Source organism: Ciconia boyciana, chromosome 3, assembly GCF_034638445.1.
Source record: "Ciconia boyciana chromosome 3, ASM3463844v1, whole genome shotgun sequence".
In the NCBI taxonomy this organism is placed as follows: Eukaryota; Metazoa; Chordata; class Aves; order Ciconiiformes; family Ciconiidae; genus Ciconia; species Ciconia boyciana.
Window position 1 is genome coordinate 23,364,859 of NC_132936.1, and position 21,936 is coordinate 23,386,794.

General features: G+C 38.4%; 1 protein-coding gene across 1 annotated transcript in view; it reads left to right on the top strand.

Moving 5' to 3' along the window:
- DLGAP2 (DLG associated protein 2) overlaps window positions 1-21,936 on the top strand; it is a 479,848-nt gene that overhangs the window by 375,979 nt on the left and 81,933 nt on the right. Inside the window, 2 exon segments of the mRNA XM_072857796.1 lie at window positions 1,183-1,248; window positions 16,302-17,371. Coding sequence (XP_072713897.1) covers window positions 1,183-1,248; window positions 16,302-17,371 — 1,136 coding nt within the window.

Below are 21,936 nucleotides of genomic sequence, written 5' to 3' on the forward strand. Positions count from 1 at the left end.
GAACATGAACCGATGTGAGTTATTTAGAAGTCATCAGTTCTCGGTCATGCACTACAGAAGCATGGTCTGCAATACCTGATTTTGTCTTTCTCTGAAGAATTGCTGGTTGAACGTGTAGTGAGAGGCTATGGAGTACTCCATTCTTTCACTGCTCTTTTGAGGTGTCTGTGCTTGTAACACACACAGATGGTAAGAAAGAGTACAGTGGAAGGCTGTATATACTCAAACAACTTCCACTCAGCTGAGACACCAGCAAATACAGATAACAGGGCAAAAACATTTTAAAAAATTTAAAAGATAGTATTGTGTACTTACATGAAACACATTACTGTGATATTTTCTATCCTAATCTATGTATTCTCAAGCCAATCTTGCAGCTTAAGAAAGTGTTACTGACCCAATTTTCCATATGCAGCTCCATGTTATAAATATCTGAGCTAGGTGCCAGGTCCAAATTAATTTGTATGCCAGCATGACAAGAGTGCAATGCAGAGGCAACAAGCTGCAATTCTGAAAGCGATATAGGCAGGGTAGCTAAGAGCTGCACTCAGGCCATTCCGCAGGTTCCTGCATACCTCACTGCATTCATACAGCAGAGACATACCATCTGAGCTTAAGTGCTTTTCCAGAATTACAGAAGTTGTCTCTGGCACAAAAGTAAATGTTATTGATAGGAGAAAGTCACCAGCACAGTATTATCAGAGTTCAGAATTGCAGAACTGAAATGGTTGTGAAGAAAAGGTAAAGGAAGTTGCCCGAGAATCATGAGTGGCATTATTATCATCAGAGGTGGGAAGTGCTAAAGGTACAGCTGGAGGACTGACAATCATGATTCTTCCTGGAATAAATACATTAAGGCTAAAAGGCAGGAGAATTCAATGTGACTAAGCAAAGCTGAAAAGAACAATGTAAAGAATGTTTTAAAAAAGGCATTTATGAATATTATGACACTAGTGATGTGAAAATGTCTGGCAAAATTAAAAAAAAATGGAAGAACACTAGAACAACTGGCAAAGAGGAATAGATACTGCAGATAATAGCACCTCAACAGCTTCACAGTATCAGAGATACTGAATGGTAACCGGTATCACTGAGTGGATTTAAAAACTAGTGGAGAGTTTATGTCTGGATATACAAAAATATCAGAGTTATTAAATAGCTACTTTGTTTCTGTCTTTTCAGAAGAAGAGGGTGGCGATCTGCTCAAGTCGGGCTTCAGTTTTCCAGGGACGCCAGAGGAGGAGCTAGGTACAGATATCATCTCTCAGATAACTTGTACTGCTTGTACATCCCGAGGCTGGGGGGTGAGGAGGCAGGAGGCTGCTCTGTGGTACAGCCTTTCTCCAGCCACAAAGCCCACAGCAGGCATGGCACCAGCTGGTGTTAATGACAGTGGCCAAAAACCTCTCAGTCCAAGCCTTCTGGGAATTTCTCACCTGCTATATAAGGTTAGAGAATCAAAAGCAGAAAAACATCAGATTTGGGTAACATCCACGCAACCAAGAATTCAAAAGAAGGTATTCAAGGAAATTATCAACTTTCCTTCTTTTGTCTTTTTCTGTCTTACCCCTTAGAAAACATAATAATTGCAGACAGAGTTTTCAATGTTACCTTTTAAATTTAAAAAAATAACAGAAGCAAGAAGAAATCAGAAACTCATAGAGCCCATGAGTGAAATCTTGATACCTCTGTCTCACAAAGCTAGTAGTAAAATGTCCCACTGGCTTCAGTGTAGCCAGATTTATACTTTTTAGATTGTGCAAAATTGAGTTTCTGTTCCTGGAATTTCATATTCAGATTGTCACTGTTTTATGTGAAATACATCAAAACTTTGATTTATACGCAATTACTTTATGTGGTTATTTTTGGAAGAGAAATATGGAAAATGGTTTCTGTGTATTTGCTACTTAAAGCTCCCTTTCTTCAAAGTGAGCATACCTACATTTCAGAAGTTAGTGTAACAGTAATTTTTCTCCTTTTATGCATACGTTCATGTTAATACATTACAGCAGTTTATTTTGTGTTAGTAGGATATTTTTGTATTTGACAAGAATATTATAAACTCTCGCCCTGACCTTATTGTTGCACAGTGATAGGAAGATAAATCATAGTTGCTATATTAAGGAAAAAAAATTAACAGTTTGAACAAGGAGCATGAATTCAGGCAGAGGATATCATTATGTTTAAATAATCTCTTAGAACAGGATTTTCTAAACAAGTAGTGTTGCCACTCAGTTACACTCAAGTCAGGAAGTTCCATAAACATTCAGTGTAAAAATATCTGTATTGGACTTGTTTGTTCACTTAATATTAAAAACAAGTGAAAAAAAGCTATAGGATAAGTTCCAAAGATTGGACAGAAGGATGTGTTAAGGAAGAGACTGAAGAACCTTAAGGCAATTTCTGCCTTAATTAAAATACTGTAAGAAGGAAGATACAGTTAAACATGAGGCTCCCTAGGAATCTCACAAGTGAATCCTATGGAGGAGTGATGGAACGAGCACATCTCTCAGCCCTCTTGGACATTTGGGGTTTTTTTTGCCCTGCTGCCCCATTTCACAGCACACAGAAAGGAGCTCAGATGCCCTGGGGTAGAATTCATCTCATCTAACAGTTGGAAAGGAATTCAGATGTAGATGTCTAAACTGTAGATATCTGGACTTCCTTTAGAGTCAATGAAGAGTGATAGCCTTTTCTAGGACATAGCAGATTTGGCCTCCTTTAGAAGCTTAACGTAGGGTGAGATGAATCATGCCGTAGAAGGATGTCAAAATTGTTCTCCTTCCCATTTGGTTGAGAAAGAACTGCAGGATTTCTGAAACCAGAGTAAATGATGCAGAAGTCAATAGTATTAAATGTCAGGTGTCTACAGGAGTGAGGACCCTCATATGAAATAGATAATCAAAGATTAGCACAAAGATATGCGCTAAACTGATCAATCATCCAGCACCCTGATTAGGAAGAAGTTGGGGAATTAGTCAACAGAAATGAGGAAAAGGAAAGTAAAAAACAAGAATAAAATCTCAGCCAGACTACAAAGAAACCAAGCTGCTTTCAAAAACTTCAGCTATTTATGGCCAAAGGACTGAAGAAAAAATATGCTAAAAGCAAGGAGAGATCTGTCCTTGCTCCTAAATTTTGGGTCCCTACTGGAGTCCTCTGAAAGTAAGTACCAAAGATCGCTAAGTAATGAATGGAGAGAGATGGATGGCTTTAATACTTTCAGAAGGAAATCCTCTCCTCCTGACTTAGCTGCCAAACTGTAGATGGCCAAAATAGGTGGACTGGATACCATCAGTAAGGTAAAAACATATGATGTCCCATTCTCCCTTAGAAAGAATCACTGTAAAACAAGAGGAGCATACTACAGAAGATGGAAATTGGGAAGACTTTTATAAAAGTTTTGGGATAGTCAGTTAAGTTCAGTGTAGACAAGCTCTGTAGTTACAGTTGTGCTAGTGATTAACACCTCTACAGACAACTGGGACATATTCGTCTGTCTGTCCCCTGGTGTTGTGTTCTGTTATTTGAAGATTTGAGTTCAAATCCATGAACTGAACATAACGTTAGTGAAAAAGCTACAAACTATTAGATCTTTCTCAGTCTCCACTTTTTCTTGCTGTTGCACATGGATAAACTTAGATATTCAATGGACAGAAATCTAAATCTGGGTGGATACTCTAATCACTGGGCTATGGAAATGGGCTCTCTCTCTCCCCTCCAATGACGATGTAATTATTTCGTATGAACAGCCTCAGTCTGAAGGACTGCTAGAGACCTTCATTCCTGAAAAAAGCACAGAAAGGGCTTTCCTTGAGAAGTAAAATAATTGCCCTGAGTCAAGGCAGAGTACAGATGATATTCTTTAAGGTAGCTCTAACTGCAGGGCCATTCATTATTCTAGACTCTCACTGTCCCAAGGAGCTTCAAGTTACGATCTCTCTGGTACTGAAAAATCTCTGGCTCCAGGCCCTTATTTGTAAAAGGGGTTTAATATTTCCTAGTGAGGTTTCAGGGCTTTGGTGGGGATTAATTAATGTTTGCACAGTATCTCACCAGACTGAAAATGCTGAATAGTCACTAAATAATATTATTAATACAATGATCCACTGCCTTAATTGGGAAAAGGTATCAAGGGATGGGACTGATCTCAACTCTTTTACATTATTGATTCTATAAAAGACCTCATTAGTTAAAACAGGCAGAAATGCAATGGGTTCCTTAAAAAAAAGCTTACCCAAGCATTTGTAGTGTGTTCTCAAGAACAATATTTCATAGCTTTTCCGTTACTATTTATTTGTTAACAGAGTTCAGGGTGATAAGTATTGTCATGGTTACGAGATTTACACTTACACCAAAAATTCCTATTCTTTTCACTAGGAATATCTCAAATAAGCAACCTGATAAAAGTAGCAGGGCATGGTGGTAGGAGCAAGAGATCTGACATGCATGATCTCAGGCAGCTCACTCTAAGTCTCATGGAAACTGGAGTTCTTCCAATTCCAAGCTTTCTTCTAGCTGGTGCTTATAAAATCTGAACAATTTAATGTATTAGAAAATAAACATTTCATGAAACTACACTTTTCTATGCAAACTGGAAACTTCTCACAGTCTTATTTACTTTAGGCACGTATAGGGTAAAGCAACAATTTGCTTTGGGTGTCAAAACCAAATAGTGGAATCTTTACAAGAGACGTATAGAAAATGTGCCATGTTCAAATGGCATTCAAATAGTAAAAGAAACATGTGAACAGGGAAGATGGGATGAACTTTTCTTTACATATAAATTTTAATAGGTAGTACATGCACAGAGTAAAGAGGGAAAAACAGGTTATTGAAAAATTATTTTAACTCCTTTTTATAGGTAAGGAAAACATTTATTTTACACAAGTTTAACACTTAGCAGCTTCTAATGTTAAGCAAAGAAAGAGAACTCGCACTAAAGGGTTTTTGTTTCAGTAAATTACTGTTTTCTCTTCAGGAAAGGATATTGAGTTGATGTTAAGAAAAAGGTTAAAACCTATAAAACAGGTTGCAGTTACTAATAATGCTCTTAACCTGCCCCACTTGCAAAGTAAACTGTAAGGGAGTTTAAGGGCAGGTTACGAAAATGTATTTTTATTTCACAGTTGATGCAGTCGTGCTTTTGATTAATTGGTACAGTTCAAGTGTCAGACAGTAACTCATGGTTATTCAATCACTGTTGATTGCATGATCATGCCTTTATGACCTTATGTGTTGAAAGGAAGAAAGGATATAGCCGTACTTGAAATAAAAGAATAAATAAAGGCCTGACTTTCCAGTCTGTCTGTCTTTCTACCTAATTATCCAGCCTTCCTCAGTGCAGTCAGTGTCTGAATACTTTGCACTTTTCATGGGTTTTAGCTTCACATAAGAGGCACGACAGGAAATTTTCCCAAGGACAGACAAGGGGTTGACAGTGAGTGCTTGGCTCTCCTCTGTGCCAGATCCAGGCCTCTGTCCACCTTCCCCCAGAGCATCCAGGGATGGTTAAACAGCTGTAGACTTTGACTGGAGCTGGTGGGACTTCAGTCAGACACAGGGCTTGGCCACACAGAATAAACTGCTACAGTGACACTTATCCCTGTAATTAGCAGGCACAGTAACAAATTCTTTATTTTAAATTCTTAGATGGCATTATCCCAGAGACTGAATGTTTCCCTGCTTTCTGACACTAAACCTCAGAGGTACAGAAGTTACTTTTATTCTTGTGCTATGGGGAACTGAGGCAGGGAGTCTACAAGAGGTACCCACAAAGGTTAACTTTAACCCAGTGAGGCAAGGTCAAGCCTCTCAGTGGCCACTGCCATCACTTCCCATGGCCTTATCCTGTATGATACAAAAAATTCATGGCTGGACATCTTGACTGCAGATTTCCCAAGTTAATCCTCTACCCACAGGACTATCTTTCTTCCATGTAATAAAAATATGTAGGCAGGTGGTTTGGTATGGAGATATAAAAGTCTTTTAAACTTACAAGAGGTTTTAAATACGAGATGCCCCAATAGGTCTCTGTGTCACTGTCTTATTTGCTTACTGTGACTAGCTGAAGAGATACTGCAAAAAATAGCCTTTTTAAAATTATTATTCCATCATATCTCCAGCATACCTCCAAATCCTTCCTCTTCCTGTACCCAGAAACTGTAGTGTAGAAGTTTACTGATGTGATGATCAAGACCACAGAAAATGTTAATGAAATAATGGGGAATGTTTTTCAGAAAATAAATTTCGAACTTTAAATTCCTTTTAGTTATGCTTGAGAGCTTATTCTGTGAATTACTTTCAGTCATAGAACAAAATCAGATCATATGGCCTGAGCATGACATAAAAACATGCTAGCTATCCTGCATTTTAATTATAGGCTGTTGGCAACAAATGCTTACTAACAATCTGCAGACCAGAAGCTATTTCTAAAAATTAAACACCTCATAATGTCAGATAACTCTGCAAAAATCCCATTAGGCCCAAGGTCAATTCACAAACAGGAGAAGATATTTGTAAGGATGTAGGATTAATCAAATAGGTTATTTGTTATGAATTATTCATCCATTTCTACTACAGAATACAAAGGGGTTTACACATTTGTTACTTTGCCAAGAAGCAAATATTTTTGTTCCAACTGGTTTGTGCATTCTGACAGGGCTGTCCAGCTGAGGAGACTCCTAAGTTCAGTTGCAGAGGAAAAACATGTTTTCCAAACTGGGAAGCTTCATCCCATTGTTAGACCACATCTGGACTCCTGATTCCAGTGTCTGCACTGGAACGAATGGAAGACCTTTCCAAGGAAATGAGAGAGAGAGAAGTGGGGAGAAGGTGAAACAGCTTGAGTTAAGTTTCACACATGGGATGTGGGATGTTAGCAAAGGAGGGACGTTTTTCTCTCCCTCATGCCCTGCTGACCTCTGTAACACCTGGGTGCATAGTTGATCCGCAACATCTTCTTTCCCATAGAGAGTAAAACGGCTGCAATGGAGATGAAAGACTGACTCATCTGACTGCTTCACCGTGCCTGCCTTCTTCACTGAGTGTCTTCACTGTATTATCTCCTTTCAAAAGGATAAAATGTGCAGCCTTTTAAATGTATTCCCATGATGGGCAGCTTAAATGATGTGCTCTCCATTTCCCCAGAAAAAAGTTACCGTGCTCTACCTCCACGTTCATTATAGGCTGCTTAGGCTCTATCGAGGGCGGAACAATTTGTATTGGCACAGCCAGGGTGGTGGGGTACTTCCAGCGTGGAGGTACGTGACCACGGCTGACTCTCAGTGCTGGCCACACAGGTCACTGATTCAGTCTGTCTGGGATTTGCATTAGTGTAACTACCGCAGCAGGATAAACGCCAGGAAATACTGCTAGTAAAATCCAGGCTTTCACTGGTGAGCTCAGTTGTCACCTTTCATCGTTAATTTCTTGTGCAATTCTGTTTGTTTTTCTACCTTTTTACAAAGTCATTTCTCTTCATAAATAATCAGACAGCAGGATATTAAGATGTCCTGTCTCAGTCTTGCCAAGGGTGCGCGCACTTACTCCACCACCTCGTCCCAGGAGCAGGGTGCACAGCTTGACTCTTCACTGCCACATGGAATATCTGGGTGCTAATGGTTGTGGGAAAAGGCAATTAATATTTACAGTGTTTCTCACAGACCCAAAACAGGGCTCAGCCAGGCGGAAGAGAGACGGCACCCCGATTTGAAAAATTCCTAGTCTGAAGGTTATGGAAAGAGGGAGATTTTCTGCCTGTTACTATGGCAACAGGTTTAAAAGGGAACTTGTCACCAGACTGCTGTTTCTTCCTGCACCCCATAGGAAAATCAGGATGAGACCTCCTCCATCTCAGTGGGTTGAGCTGAGCAGAAAAGTTCACAATACAATGACAAAGCAGCAAGAGGCAGCGCCAAGGGTGTACAGCTGAGCAGATAATGTTGAACTCCAAAGAGTAAAAGAAATAATTGTTTTGGGTCAGACCAAGGCTGAAACTCTGAAATTTTTGGTGAATCAAAAGGCTGCAAAGAACTGATGCTGAAGCAAACAGAAAATCAAATCATTTTCTTCAGTTCTGACAATTTAAAAGCTGTATTGAATGTTTCAAAAAAAAGCAAACGGGATTTTGAAATAGAAAGGTATTTTAAATTGGACAGTCATATGTTCTGTGGCAGTAATCAATGCTTTTGAGAATTAATGCTTAGATTATTTCTTTCCCAGAAGAGCACTCTATAAAATAAGAAAAATCTTTAAAATATATCCATGTTTTAAAGACATAATAAAAGGCAATTTAGAAGGAATGTATGACAAATATTTTTGCTTGGATATAGAAACATTAGTTCTTGCAGTCCCCTCAGTCTTACAGAGGATGGTAAACTTCCTCCGTGATATATCATCATAAATAAAGGACAAATGCAGAAGAATTCCAGAAACACTAAGCAAAAAAAAATTCATTCAAGGAAGAAGTTCATAAATATCAGCATTATTTCTTTCGTTTTATTTTCATTTAAGAATCAATGATAAGTATTTCTTATTAGAAAAGAAACCTTGGAGATTTGGTAGTTACATTCAGCTGAATAGTTGGTCCAAGTGGTTTAGATCCTTGGGATTAAATCTTGGCCCTTGTGCTATCAATGGCAGTATTTCAGCAGAACCAGTTTCACCCTTCCATACCATTGGCTTCCTGACTGGGGACCCTTCCAGGCTTCTAACACATTTATTCCAGTCCAGCATGAATTGTGCTTTCTGTAAAATACAGCCCTGATTCGAGGTGATCCTCCTCAAGTGACACCAGGATTCATAGCTAAACTGACCAAGAACTTTTCTCGGCAAATGCTTAGTACTAACCCCGACCCCAGGGAAGTTAATGGGAGATCTGTCATTGCCATCAATGTGACAAAGATTTCCCTTTTACTTCTATAGTCGTGTGTAGATTCCTGTGTATATCTTTGAGCTGTACTACCCCATTACTTTGGCTTTCTTTATTTGCTGAGAAAATTGTTGCAGTTTTAATGACACCAAGGGAAACTGATTGCCTCCTGTATTTGACCTAGTAACTGCAAGCAGCAAAATTTTCTCCTTTAGGAAAAAACGTCCATAAAGTCAGCCACAATAAGGAACAAAAGAAGTTTAATAGTGTTGGGCTAACTTTACTGCTCCATATTTGGAAGCATTATAACCAATCTTCTTATAACCAATTGTTCAATGATATTCACATAGTGAAGCCCTGGTTGACTCCACACAGCTGTATTTCTCCAGAAGAAAGCTTACATGTTAGTTAGTTTAGGTCAATCTAATCCTGATACTTTATATTTTTTTCAAAAGCTTCACTTATCATACAGATTCTGTGAAAAAATGTTAGTCATAAATCATTTTGTGGACTTACCTCTGTCACAGCACTGTTGAAAAGGTGAATAGTGACAATGTACTTCAAACTTGATAAGCACTGTGAAGGTCTGTGTGCTACATACCAATCAATACTAGGACATCATACACTTCAAGCCAATGGAAATTAATTTTGCACCATCCTGAGGACTCCCTGCATCCCTCCACTCCAAACCCTGGAGCTTCTTGCAAATCCCATATTGCCTCTCATGAATCTCTGTCCTGTCCTTTGTCATGGCATGGGCACAATATTGTCCTTCTCATCCTCCCCATACAGTCCAAGTGCCCATTCTTCTACCCATAAGATGTGGGGTGTCACCATTCCTTAAATACTGATTCCACATTTCTCCTTTTTCACATGTGGCATGCCCTGTTCTCCATGCCAGGCAGTCGGTGTTGTAACCCTGTCCCCAGTCACAGCTTTCCCCAGTGATCACAGTTCTCTGTGCTTTTCTTCCTCCCAGTGTATTGTACTATGTGTCCCCCAAAATTCAATACCCCTACCTCCCACCCTGCTACCTCAAAGATCCCATTCTCGCTCATCAACAGTTATTCTGCACTCCTTTTACTATATACCCTTTTCTCTGATCATGCTTATTTATCTCAGAAGTAAATCCCTTGGGATGTTGGATTGTCAGTCTACTAATCTCTATTTGAAAGATGGATGGAGCTGAAGTCAGAGAATTGTTGTGCTGAACAATATGATTGGGTGCCATCAAACATTTGTTCCACCTGCAGACATCTGCGTCAGTGCTCGGAACTGTGACCGTGCTGAATAAATGGCAGCACTCCACGTGCTCCTTACTTGTCCCTTTGCGTTTTCTGACTGTGCTCCAAATTCACTGATGCTGTTTTAGGAATAGAATTTGCATGTCCATTTTTTTCTAACAGAGCAGTTATAAAAACCATCTTACCCTGGGTCATTATTCATCATGTGGTTCCACTGAATTAGCTTGGGCTGTCAAATCATTTTCCATGTTTTAGCATTAGACATGTGCCTCAGATCACCTAAATTTATATATTTATGATGTAGTTTTCTGTATCGGAACTTGTCATCCACAGCTTTCGCTGTAGTCAGTGGAGATAAATATGTACACGAAGGGTGGTATTCATCTGACATTTTTTAGATATGTACTTCAGGCTGAGATGAATCATGCCAGTTTCTCACACTCCAAAATAAAACTACATCCAGACAGCATATTTGTAACAATCTTTGGCCCATGTTACTCTTGAAATCATATCTGTATATTGGTTGGAAGAGTCCTATTTACATAGTATGAAACTGTGATGGCAACAGTTTAACTGTATAGGCTGATCACATCTTCTAGCTCTGTTTAGTCTGCTAGTATAAACACAACCATAAATGCCTACCACAAGGACCGCTCAGCATCCTGAATAGAGAGGTATTTCATTTTCAGGCTTAAGTGTCAGAACAAGACAGGAATCTACATGCAGCCCATGGCTAGTGTTTGTCTGACAGCCTTGGGCATTTTGGTGTTTGGCTTTAGGTCCTCAGAATTGCCTACTTCTCTCCTTCAACTGCAAGGGGAGACTGGGTGCATAAAGTACCTTGTTGCAATAGTCCTGAGAGAGCTGATATAACTTATTTTTGAGGGGATGTTACCCCTCAAAGTTCAATATGTCAAGTAAACAGCGTGAGAGGCTAGATAGGAATTCACAGATAGGTGAATGCACTGCATGCAGTGCAAATGCCTCAACTCAGTGTAACAGCAAATACAAGTCGTCTTCTAAAGCAGGAGGTTAAAGTCAGGTAGTCACCCAATCTTTACAATTTTATGTAAATTTTATACAAGGTGTTGCGCTACATAAATAGGTTGGAAATCTCATGAGACGAGAATAGCAGCTTAAGGCATTTCCAGAATTTCTTCTTCCACTTGGCAGGTTAGTTACTCTTCTCAATCCCTGGAAATATTCATTCCAAGGTTAGAATAAAACAGAGAAAAATACTATAACGAGTTAATGAGGAAACAGTGCTCATGTAATGCTACTTACTGCAGTCCTCAGGCAGACAAACCTCCAGCTAAAACATTTTATTTATGCATTTTAATATTTAAAGTGTAGTTATTTAATATACTTGTTTTTGCACTATTTAATATTTGTATTAGTTATAGGTTAGATTGTGAGTATATTTTTTTAATAATACCTTGCAGCACTAATTGAACTGAGTGAAACAGCACAATGCAGCAGTCTGGCTTTCTATACCACATCTTTTCCAAAGCTAGATTAGTTATCTCTTCAGCAACATATTTTACCAGTTACACTACAGAAAAGAGCTGTTTCTTCTCCAATGAAAACAGCACGAACGTTTCAGATGGTTAAGCAGTTTACCAAGGCGCTTATAAGGTTGAAGCAATTTAAATTAATTTCTCAACAGAAAAATAAGTGCTTTGCAATAAATAAATAAATAAATAAATAAATAAATAAAAGCAAAAATCAGGCACCATTTAGTAGTTCTAGGAATTATTATTATTATGCTCCAAAAGGTTGCTTTCAATATGTAACACACAAAAAGATTAGTACAAAAAGATTTGTGGAGACACACACTTCTTTTGAATTTCAGGCAGGTTTCTAGTGTTTTTACATTGATTCTCTTTAGCAAAGAGCAGTGTTCCAGGAACTCTAGAGATGCACAGCCCTTATTTTTCATTGCTTAGAGGTTTTTAGCCCTTTTTCCCTAGAACATTACTACTAATTCTAGTTCATTATTTCAAACAATATCTTGTTCCTTGAACCTCTCTTTCTTCCCTTGATACTGGCTGGCACAAGGAAGAAGCTTGAATGCTCTAAAAATTGTGACCAGTCCCTGAAGACAGGGAAACAAACATCTGCTTGGAGTGAGAGAGCAACTCTTTTAGCATCAGAAAGTCCAGAAGAAAAAACAGGAAAAAAGCAGGAAAGGACATGGCATAACAGGGAAAGAGTTGAAGTAGACAGGAAGGGATGCAGAAATCCTTCCATCCGTCAAGGTTAAAGGTTGACTTATATCTGTACAATAGTCTCTGAAAAGAAGAGCTTTAAGGGATTTTCAGGATTTTGGAATTAGTGGATTCTCTCTGACATAACAGCCTATGTCTTGGTCTTTATGTATTATCTGACTATCCATTGAAGTCAATGGAAAGATTCCATCTTGCTCTGATGAAACCTTAAAAAAGACATTCCTGTGCTCACATATAATATATTTTTTCTCTGTTCCTATTCCTCTGTCTGCTTTGGGTTGCATTTATTTGTTCTTCTGTCTCTCTTCAGTTCTTTGGTTCTGATAGTGGCACTTTCTTTAAGGGACTAGACATTAGTATCCTCAATTACTTCTATATGTTTAGAGAGATTACCCTGAGAAAACATAGGAGCTGCTGTTAAAAAAAAAACACACACAAAAAAACCCCCAAAAACAAAAACAAAAAACCCCAAACCCTTATATTTTATTCTAGATAATATTATCTTCAAGACATAGACTAAAATTCCAGTCCAATCTGTCATTATTAGATAAATTTGGCATTATTTTGTTATACCAAAATCTTACATTTCTTTTTAAAGGATTGAGAAAAAAACATTAATACTGTAGCTTTACGAATTTTTATGAATCAGCTGAGCTGTAGACATTGACCATAGAAACACTTTTAGCCCCTTGCAAATGCTAGAAAAGCATGTTAGCTTAATTGAATTTTAAGCTAGCACATTTTTCTTTGCATTTCTGGCAGGCTAAGAGCTAGCACATGGTCAATTACACTGGTCTGGTACCATACAGTAATTCATTCAGCCATAGCTCAACTGTTTCTTCGAGCCCTGAAACAGGCTTCCTGAACAAAGTTGACTGAATAGTAAAAAGCACAGATGACTTGATAAATTTATATATTATAATGCAAAATTCTGAAGATTTTCAGAGGGTTTGTAAGAAGAAGTAATGGTGCCTAGGACATAGAACAGGTTTGATGTCCCAAGCAGAGCCCAAACCTAATTGGAGTGATAAATTTAGATCATGCATATGTAAGCAATTTGGGACTTTATCTAGTATCAGTTACTCTCTTTGGCAGATTTAAGAGGGGAAAATTACTTTTGGAAAATGTCACCTTCTTAATTCAGTTTTTAATTATTTTGATTATGCTTATTAAATGCCTATAGCAGTTTCTAACTACTGTGTTTCAAACAAAAAAAATCAGACATTCCATGAGGCACAGAGAATGCTATAAGGCTGTGAAAGCAAGGTACAGAAAATTGTATTTTTCTGTAGTTGCATCGAGCTAGAATCATAGGGAGTCATGAGGGATGGAAAAGCTGTTGTTAGATTATCCATTGCAGTGCAATCAAATCATGTCATCTCATATTCCTAGGGATGTAACAGGATGAAAATGTTTGAAGCCTTCTGGGCTATGTTTGATGCTGTGTGAGGCCTAAAGAAATCACCAGGGACTAGCAGTTCTGTGCTAGGGAATTCGTTTAAATGAGTTTCTTGTTTAAAAGAGTTTCTAACTCTTTCTTTCGTTCTGGATCTCTGCCATGCCCTTCCTTTTTTTTTAAATGCATTGGCACTTCAGAGACATAGTGCAAGAGTTACCTTCATTCATAGATGTGCAAGATTGTGACGAAAAACCTCGGAGTTGACTCTCATCGTGCTGTCAGTTTGATGGAGGAGCTTCCTTCCACCTCCCTCTGGCTCATACCACTGTGAAAATGAAAATCAGCAAATCCACAAGCACTTTGGAAAATGTTGCCTGTATTCCAGTTTCTTTTTCTGTAAAAGGAGAATGGTGCCTTCCACATCTCATGGGATTGTAAGAACTAATGCAGTAATCTCTGTCAGGTGCTTTGGGAACCCCTTATGGGAAGCACAGACTAAGTTCAACACATGGACCATTATTATTCCCCTGATAATGTTTGGTAATATACTGGGTTAAGTACCATTAATTACAGTGCTACTTATGTGTCTGAACCCCAATGCACTGTTATAATTTACTACCTTGTCTATATATTGCTGTATTTTTAATTGGATAATCAAAATTATGTTATTTCAGAGAAACAGTTATACTTCCTTTTTGTAACTACATTTATGCAGGGTATTATAACCGAAATAGTACAACAGACTGAGTAATCAACAGTAATAAGATTGTATTTTAGTGTGAAAATAGCCAAGAATTAAGTAAAAGAAACTGGTATAAGACCAACATAGAAGTAGAAAAGACCATGTGCACACACACATCAGTTTCACACCATGATAAAGTCTGGGGGTGATGTTTGGACCCTTAAATCCATCTTTGACTTTAGTGTGGCAGGATTGTGCCTAGGATGAAGAATACTTTATTGTTTATTAGTTTAATGCTACATTCATTTTAAAACACTATGTGGAGCTCTGTTGAAATTAGGATGTAATGAAATTATCTAAGCATCTTCCAGTATAGGAAATTTAGAGCATATAGGTTATGAGACTGCTGATGCTGAAGACTTGAAGGTATCATGACATAACACTTAATAGTTGAATAAAATTGAAGAGATGTGTATTGATCTGTTTCATGACCTATCCAGGCATTGAGTCTTCACCAGCAGTGGAAATAGGATTTAGGAGAGTTTTGTCATATGCTTAGAAACCCCTCAAAGTGCTGTTGGCTACTGTGGTATCTCTACAGGCTGGTCTCCAGTGTCCAGTTATGTTGTTATACATAACGAGTACATATTCTCTGGCTTCCATTCTGGTTGAGGCCTTCAACTTCCTTGTATCGGGCACCTGTGCAAGATTATTTAGATTCTTTAGAGCAAATTTGCAGAAAGACTGTGCTAAGTGGGTTGTATAAACACTTATGCATCTGTCTGATCCTCTAAATGATTGTCTTGCATCCTATATCTTTGTGTGCTTTTGAAATGTTGCTTAAATAAGCTGAAATTGAAGAGGGAAAGTGAATGCGAAAATCAAATTGAAGCATTTCTGGGTTTTTAAATTTTCTGTTTGTAGCATTTGACAGCTGCAAGAAATTGCATGAGAGAAAAAAAAATCAAAGGCTTGACTACCAAAATCTTTGCTTACAAGCTACTCTTATTTAGTAATCTGCTTGTTTAATAACCACAACTTGCAGCACATGATCCATAGGAAAAAATAATCAAGTATATAAAACCACGTAGACTCTACCTAAAGATATTTGTTTTATCAGGAATAACATAGAGTCATTAAATAAATATTTTGTAATTTGGATATAAAAAGGGAAAAACTGTCTAATAGAGAAGACTTTACATGTACGGGAATAGCGATAATACTTCTGGACTAAGGATAACAGATGTTCAAATAGTATGAAATGCTTATTCATAAACTGTTTAGTGATATAAAAACTAAGCTTCATTTCAGCATGTTCATATTCTTTTTCTCTTTGCTGTTTATTATTTATCTTTATGAACGGTGAACTTGGGATCCTGAAGCTGAGATTCATTTAAGAAAATGAAGTTCAGTTTGTGATACGAAAATGGCTCCATGGAGAAAGGATACATTTAGGTTAAGATATCCAACTGAGAAACCACAGAAATAAAAACTAGACCAATGTAACTTAAATGACTAGCCACAAAGCTTGACATATGAATTCCAAATATCAAATATAAACTGAATACTTGAATATATCCATTAAATCTATTTGAGTAAATTTGCATAATGAATAGCTTGATAAAATTTAGAGCAGGGAAATTTATTTTTGCTAGCAGGCAATTTTGCAAACAGGAAGGAGGCTACATTCACCCCATAATTTGCTAGTAGTGAGCAATTTTAACCAGTTTTAAAATGGTGAATGAAATTCCATGAATGGTGAGACTTTCCATCAAGCTCGTAGAGAAAAAATGTTTAGTTTTGCAATATACTTGGATTTTGCAAGTTAATCTTTTAATCAGACACATAACATAGGTTTTATGTGTTCTCCTGACAGACCAGCAGTACTCATGGTCGCCTTCTCAGCACTTCAATGAAGAAAGATACTCTCCTGTTCCGAGGAATATGAAAGGATTATCTGGTAGTCGCAACCAACCACAGTTATGTTCAGCTCATACTTGTGGCTTAGCATCCCCTGAAGATTGTGAACACACCCACGACCATATCCATCATGGGCAGGAGCCAAGGCAATCGTATCTTCTCAGCCCCACGGAGAGTTGCCCGATGGACCACCATCGTTGCTCACCACGCAGCTCTATTCATTCTGAATGCATGATGATGCCCATGGTAATGGGCGATCACATGTCAAGTAGCACTTTCCCCAGAATGCACTACAGCTCACATTACGACTCAAGAGACGACTGCGCCATGTCTCACGGTAACCCTAAGATTAACCGTATTCCTGCAAATCTTTTGGACCAATTTGAGAAACAACTTCCTCTTCACCGGGATGGATTTCACACTTTACAGTACCAGAGGACCTCAACAGCTGCGGAACAACGCAGTGAGAGCCCAGGAAGAATACGCCATCTCGTTCATTCAGTTCAGAAACTTTTTACTAAATCTCATTCTCTGGAAGGATCATCCAAGGGCAACGTTAATGGAACAAAGGGAGACAGTCGAGGGGACGACCATCATCACGGGCACCATTCCAAGCATGGCAAAAGGAGTAAAAGTAAGGAGCGAAAACCAGAAAGCAAGCATAAATCTGGAATGAGCAGCTGGTGGAGCTCTGATGATAATTTGGACAGCGATAGCACTTACCGAACCCCTAGTGTGGTAAATAGGCACCATGCAGATCATATATCCCATTGCTACCCTGAGGCACTCCAGGGTCATTTTGGGGATCTCTCATTGAAGACTTCCAAAAGTAACAATGACGTGAAATGTTCGGCTTGTGAAGGGCTAGCAATGACCCCTGATGGTAAATATATGAAAAGAAGTTCTTGGTCCACACTGACAGTAAGTCAGGCTAAAGAAGCTTATCGCAAATCATCACTGAACTTAGATAAGCCTCTGGTTCATCAGGAAATCAAACCTTCCTTGAGGCCGTGCCACTACCTTCAGGTAAGAGGAAGATTTTCTTAATATTTGTAATGGAAAAAGCATCACAGTTTATGCCATTAAGACATTGTAAAAAATACAAGGGTAATCTAATCTGTGTATCTCTCTTAAATAATATCTGGATAGTTCACCTAATATAGATATTCCATGAAAATGAGAACACTCTAGATTTTGTCTTGGTTTATATGGCATAGATTAAAAAATAAATAAAACTGGTGTTATATAAATTAATTTAAGGTCAGTGGATGTGTTTTCATCTTTGGAGTTAACACTGAACAATAAAATCCATACATCAGACTAAAAAAGGGGCAGTTCTCCCAGCAGTCTAGGGGCTAGAAAAAGTGTGTCAAATACATCTGTAAATAAGTAATTTTAAAAACGGGCTGTGTGAATTTCTATTTTTGTGTTATTTTATTCCTTTTCTCCATGTTGTTCTAAGTAACAGGAGAAAAATTTACTGGTGTTACTCAATTGGTTTGTCATGATGATAATTACCCACAAACTTCCTTTTTGTGACTGGGTTACCCAAAATCATAATGAACTGAACCTCTTGAGACCATACTATAAGCTATCCTTGTTAAAAGTTATATGGGTACCTCTGGGAGAGAAATATTTCGGGCCTGGTACTCAGACTGTTTGTGGTGGTGTTCTGCACACTTGTTTTCTTTAGCAGCAACCAAGCAGCTCCCACTTTCTCCTACATTTAAACTTTTATACCTTCTGCTTGCTGCCTTTTGCCACCCCAAAGTCATGCTAGTCTAGCCATTTATGATGCTGCATGATGATCTGGATGTTTAAGTGATATGGGTTTAAAAATTAGCTTCCAAAATATTTTTTTTAGACATTTACATCATTTACGTGGCCTAGGTCCAGCACAGTCCCATGACAAGTGTCTTTAGCACATCAAGGTGTACAGAGAACTGCAGTGGGAGTAGAGCAGAAAGGAAAGAGTAGCTGGGACGATAACTTCTTCAGCTAGCTTTGCCACTGGAAAAAACATAGTATACAAATATTCTCTTAGGTATTTTTACCAAGTACAGCCTGCAAAGCCCACATTGTTCTGAGTACCTTCCCTTTTATTTCTTTTTAAGGAACTTCTCTTTCTGCAGAACTTAACTGATTCTTACATTAACATGGGCAAATCTCCACTCCAGATATATGTATTTAGAGATTTTCAGTTCCTGCGGACTCTGCAGAAGCCAGCAAACACAGACTAGCAACCTTTGTACTTCTGTGCAGAGCTCTCTCCCCTCTGAGCAATCAGGGACCAATAGTAATGAGCCACACTTGAAGAGCCAGATTTTTTCAAATGCATATGCAGACATCCAGGATCAGTCTTCCCTACTGAAACAGGGAGAGTTCCTCATGGCAGAGAAAGGAAAATAAAGAAATTGCAACCCTCATAGCATTACCATGCAAAATTATTCCAATTTAGACTGACAGCTGTGATATTTTCTCATATCCAAGTATGGTTCTTATCTATGTAAAACAGCCTGCACTTCCCTGGAAGTTTTTAATCTAACTCAACGAGCCAGAACTGGAAGTGCGTCCTGTGCAGAGACTTCCACTTGTGTCTGTGTTCTAAAACCACATGTACGGCTCTGACATTACAGCGAAGTTTAGGTATGGCTAGCTTTTTCCTTACCGTGACATACTCCTACACAGACAGCTCTGGTTCCTCTACATCTCTGCTGGGTTTTGTGCTTTCCTTCTCATCATGTTTAATTGTTTCTTCTTCCCCACTCTTTACATCTCATTTTTCTCTGCAGAAGCCACCAGTTTTTACTTTTCATGGGACTTCTCCTTACTCCCAATTTATATCGGCATCCTCAAGTGAATGTGAAACACTGAGTTCACAAACTAGCTTGGTTATCACTAAACTTTTGAACAAGCCCAGTGGCAAGCCTCGGGAGCAGGAAAGCACATTTTTTGCAGAGTCATTGTTTTATGCTTTTTGTGAATTTGGGATGACTACAGAAAGCAATTTTCATCCAGTAATTAGGAACGTTCATCCACTGGTAGTTCATCCAGCTTAAAATCTAGGAGAAGTGAATTTAAAGTTTTGCTGCACCAGAGACTTTCTCTGTGATCTTTGCTTTTCAGCCCCTTTAAAAATGGGTTAGTAGCCGTTCCCTATTCACAGAGATCCTATAATGGAAATTTGTTAAGACTTGAGTGCTCAGTTACTACAACAAAGAATCCATAGTTGTGTCCAAAGCAATAATACCAGGAATTCTACAACAGGGATATTCTCATTACAAAATATTAAAATAAAATATACGTTCTGTAGAGTCTGAATATCCATCCAGAGCATAGTTATCCTTCAGGTTGAGTGGCTGGCTTATTCACTAGCCCAAGGTCAGCAAACAAATTGAAGGGACCCCATTCTGTCAATGTCATAACTAAATGCTTAGTTTTGAAACTCCTACTTTGACGTATGCTGTGCTGTCACACTGTAATCGTTAAGAGCAGAGATATAAGTCCCATTATTAGCTCTGCCATGAACTTTCTCTCTGACCCAGGAAATGTAATTTGTTAATGACTGCACACTTCAATTACTCTATCTGCAAAACTGAGGAAGGACATTGAACTTTTCTTACGGCAGTGTAAGAAGCATCACTAAATAACGATTGGATAAAAATAATCATTAGGTTCAGAAACTGAGAAAGGTAGAGAAACATGTCAGGATCCCTAGCCAGGAGAGTATACTGCCTTGCTCCAGAATATCTGGAAATGAGAATTCAAGGGATTATGGAGCTGATTATGCAGCAGCAGATTTCCCTGAGGTGCACAAGTGAACAGATTAGCAAAAACCCCAGGCCCTTCACAGGACCTCTGTGTTTATAGCATTACAACACATGATATTAAAAGACATTTCTCCTGAGTCATGTCAGCTATATATTTTTAAATTATTTTTAAAGCAAAGCTATGAAATTATAGTCCTTCAGCAATCCCATATATGAATACATAAACATAACCCAGAATAATAAAAAATATTTTTCCATGTTTATATATTAATATTATAAATCTATAATATATATGGTTTTTACTTTGCTACCTAGTTATATGAAGGTTCCCTGTACTCAATTCACTTTTCTGTCTACTGGTCTCCTTCTTGTTATTTTTTTTTTCGACACCTGTATAAAATATTGCTACTTCTGTTTTCCACTGAAGAGTTTTGGTGGAAAGAGACACCCAGAGTCCCAAACTGGAAGACCATGGCAGTGTCTTAGGCCTGTGCTTGAGACCATGTTTTCTTTGTTGTTTCTGGGCTTCCATTTTGTCTTCCACAGTAATTACTGAGCTGCTTTTTCCTTAAAACTGAAACTCTGAAGAGTGAACAAAAGAAATTTCCTTCTAAGCAGTGACCTACCAAATTCACAGATGCCTGAAAACAGGAAATGAGAAGAGAGGTTTTGAAGGCATCCGCACACTATACGCTTCAGTCATGTCCTAGGGTTGAAAGCAGGTATTTCTTTAACCTGGTAAACCTCCAAGCTAGCCTCTGGCTCCTCTCTTAAGGCTTCACATTTCCCGCTCCTCCACAGATAGTCCTTGCAGCTGGGGGATCTCCTTGCACAGGGACTGTGCTGTTGTAAGTTAGAGGTGATTCAATCAACATGCCTTGTTCAAGCATGGGTGGTCATCTAGTCCTAAAGTGGACAGTTTCAGGGAACTAAATTAGTAGAAATAAAGCTGTATAAAATAGTGATTATTCTTCTCATCTAAAGCTCAGATCAGATTTACATCATTCCTGCTACAGTGGAGGTGGTGGGAACATGCAGAGAGAAGGGAGAGGGGAAGAGTGGGAAGCCCCTTTGGGCTCCAGCTTGTCGTTAAATCAGCTTAGCTGTAATGTGAACCAGACGGTCAACTAGCACCACAGGAGCAGAGAGCAGCCATTTGTAACTGTACACTAATAGCATTTATCATATTCTTGTGACTGATTAGCAACAGGTTTTATGTATGGGCCTTTAATTTCTGTTTTGAATGCAGACAAATTGAGCTACAAATGCATTTCTGGGCACAAAACACTTCTGTCATCTCACTCTGCAGGCAGAATAGCCCAAGTAGATCACACATGCACTGAAGTGCACTTTTGCATAGCTTTAGCTATAGTGGCTGCTACTGCTCTCCATGTCATTTTAATTTTAATATAAAATATATTAAGAAAAAGATAAATGAGTTGTGAGATCTCTTCTGTCTTCATCAGCTGTTTTGGCTAATTAGTTCAACACATATACAGTGCAATGACTTTGATTAATTTTACTCTGATATGAGTACTAGTGAGGAGCAAAGATTTTCAACAGAAAAAATGGATATGAACTAGATAGCTGTGCTAAAATGATGAATACAAAAGTGTTGCTTACAGTTTCCAGGACTGAAATACCTGTGAATGCTAGTTAAAGAAAAGTAATTCCTGCAAAAAAGCCAAAAGACAGGCAAGAGCACAGCACTCACCATCACTGAAGTTCTGGAGCACAGTGCTACGTGTCACTGATTAATATTCCTCCCTCAGCCATTCAACAGCCTGCGAAGCGGCAAGCAATCAAGGTAAACATACCACA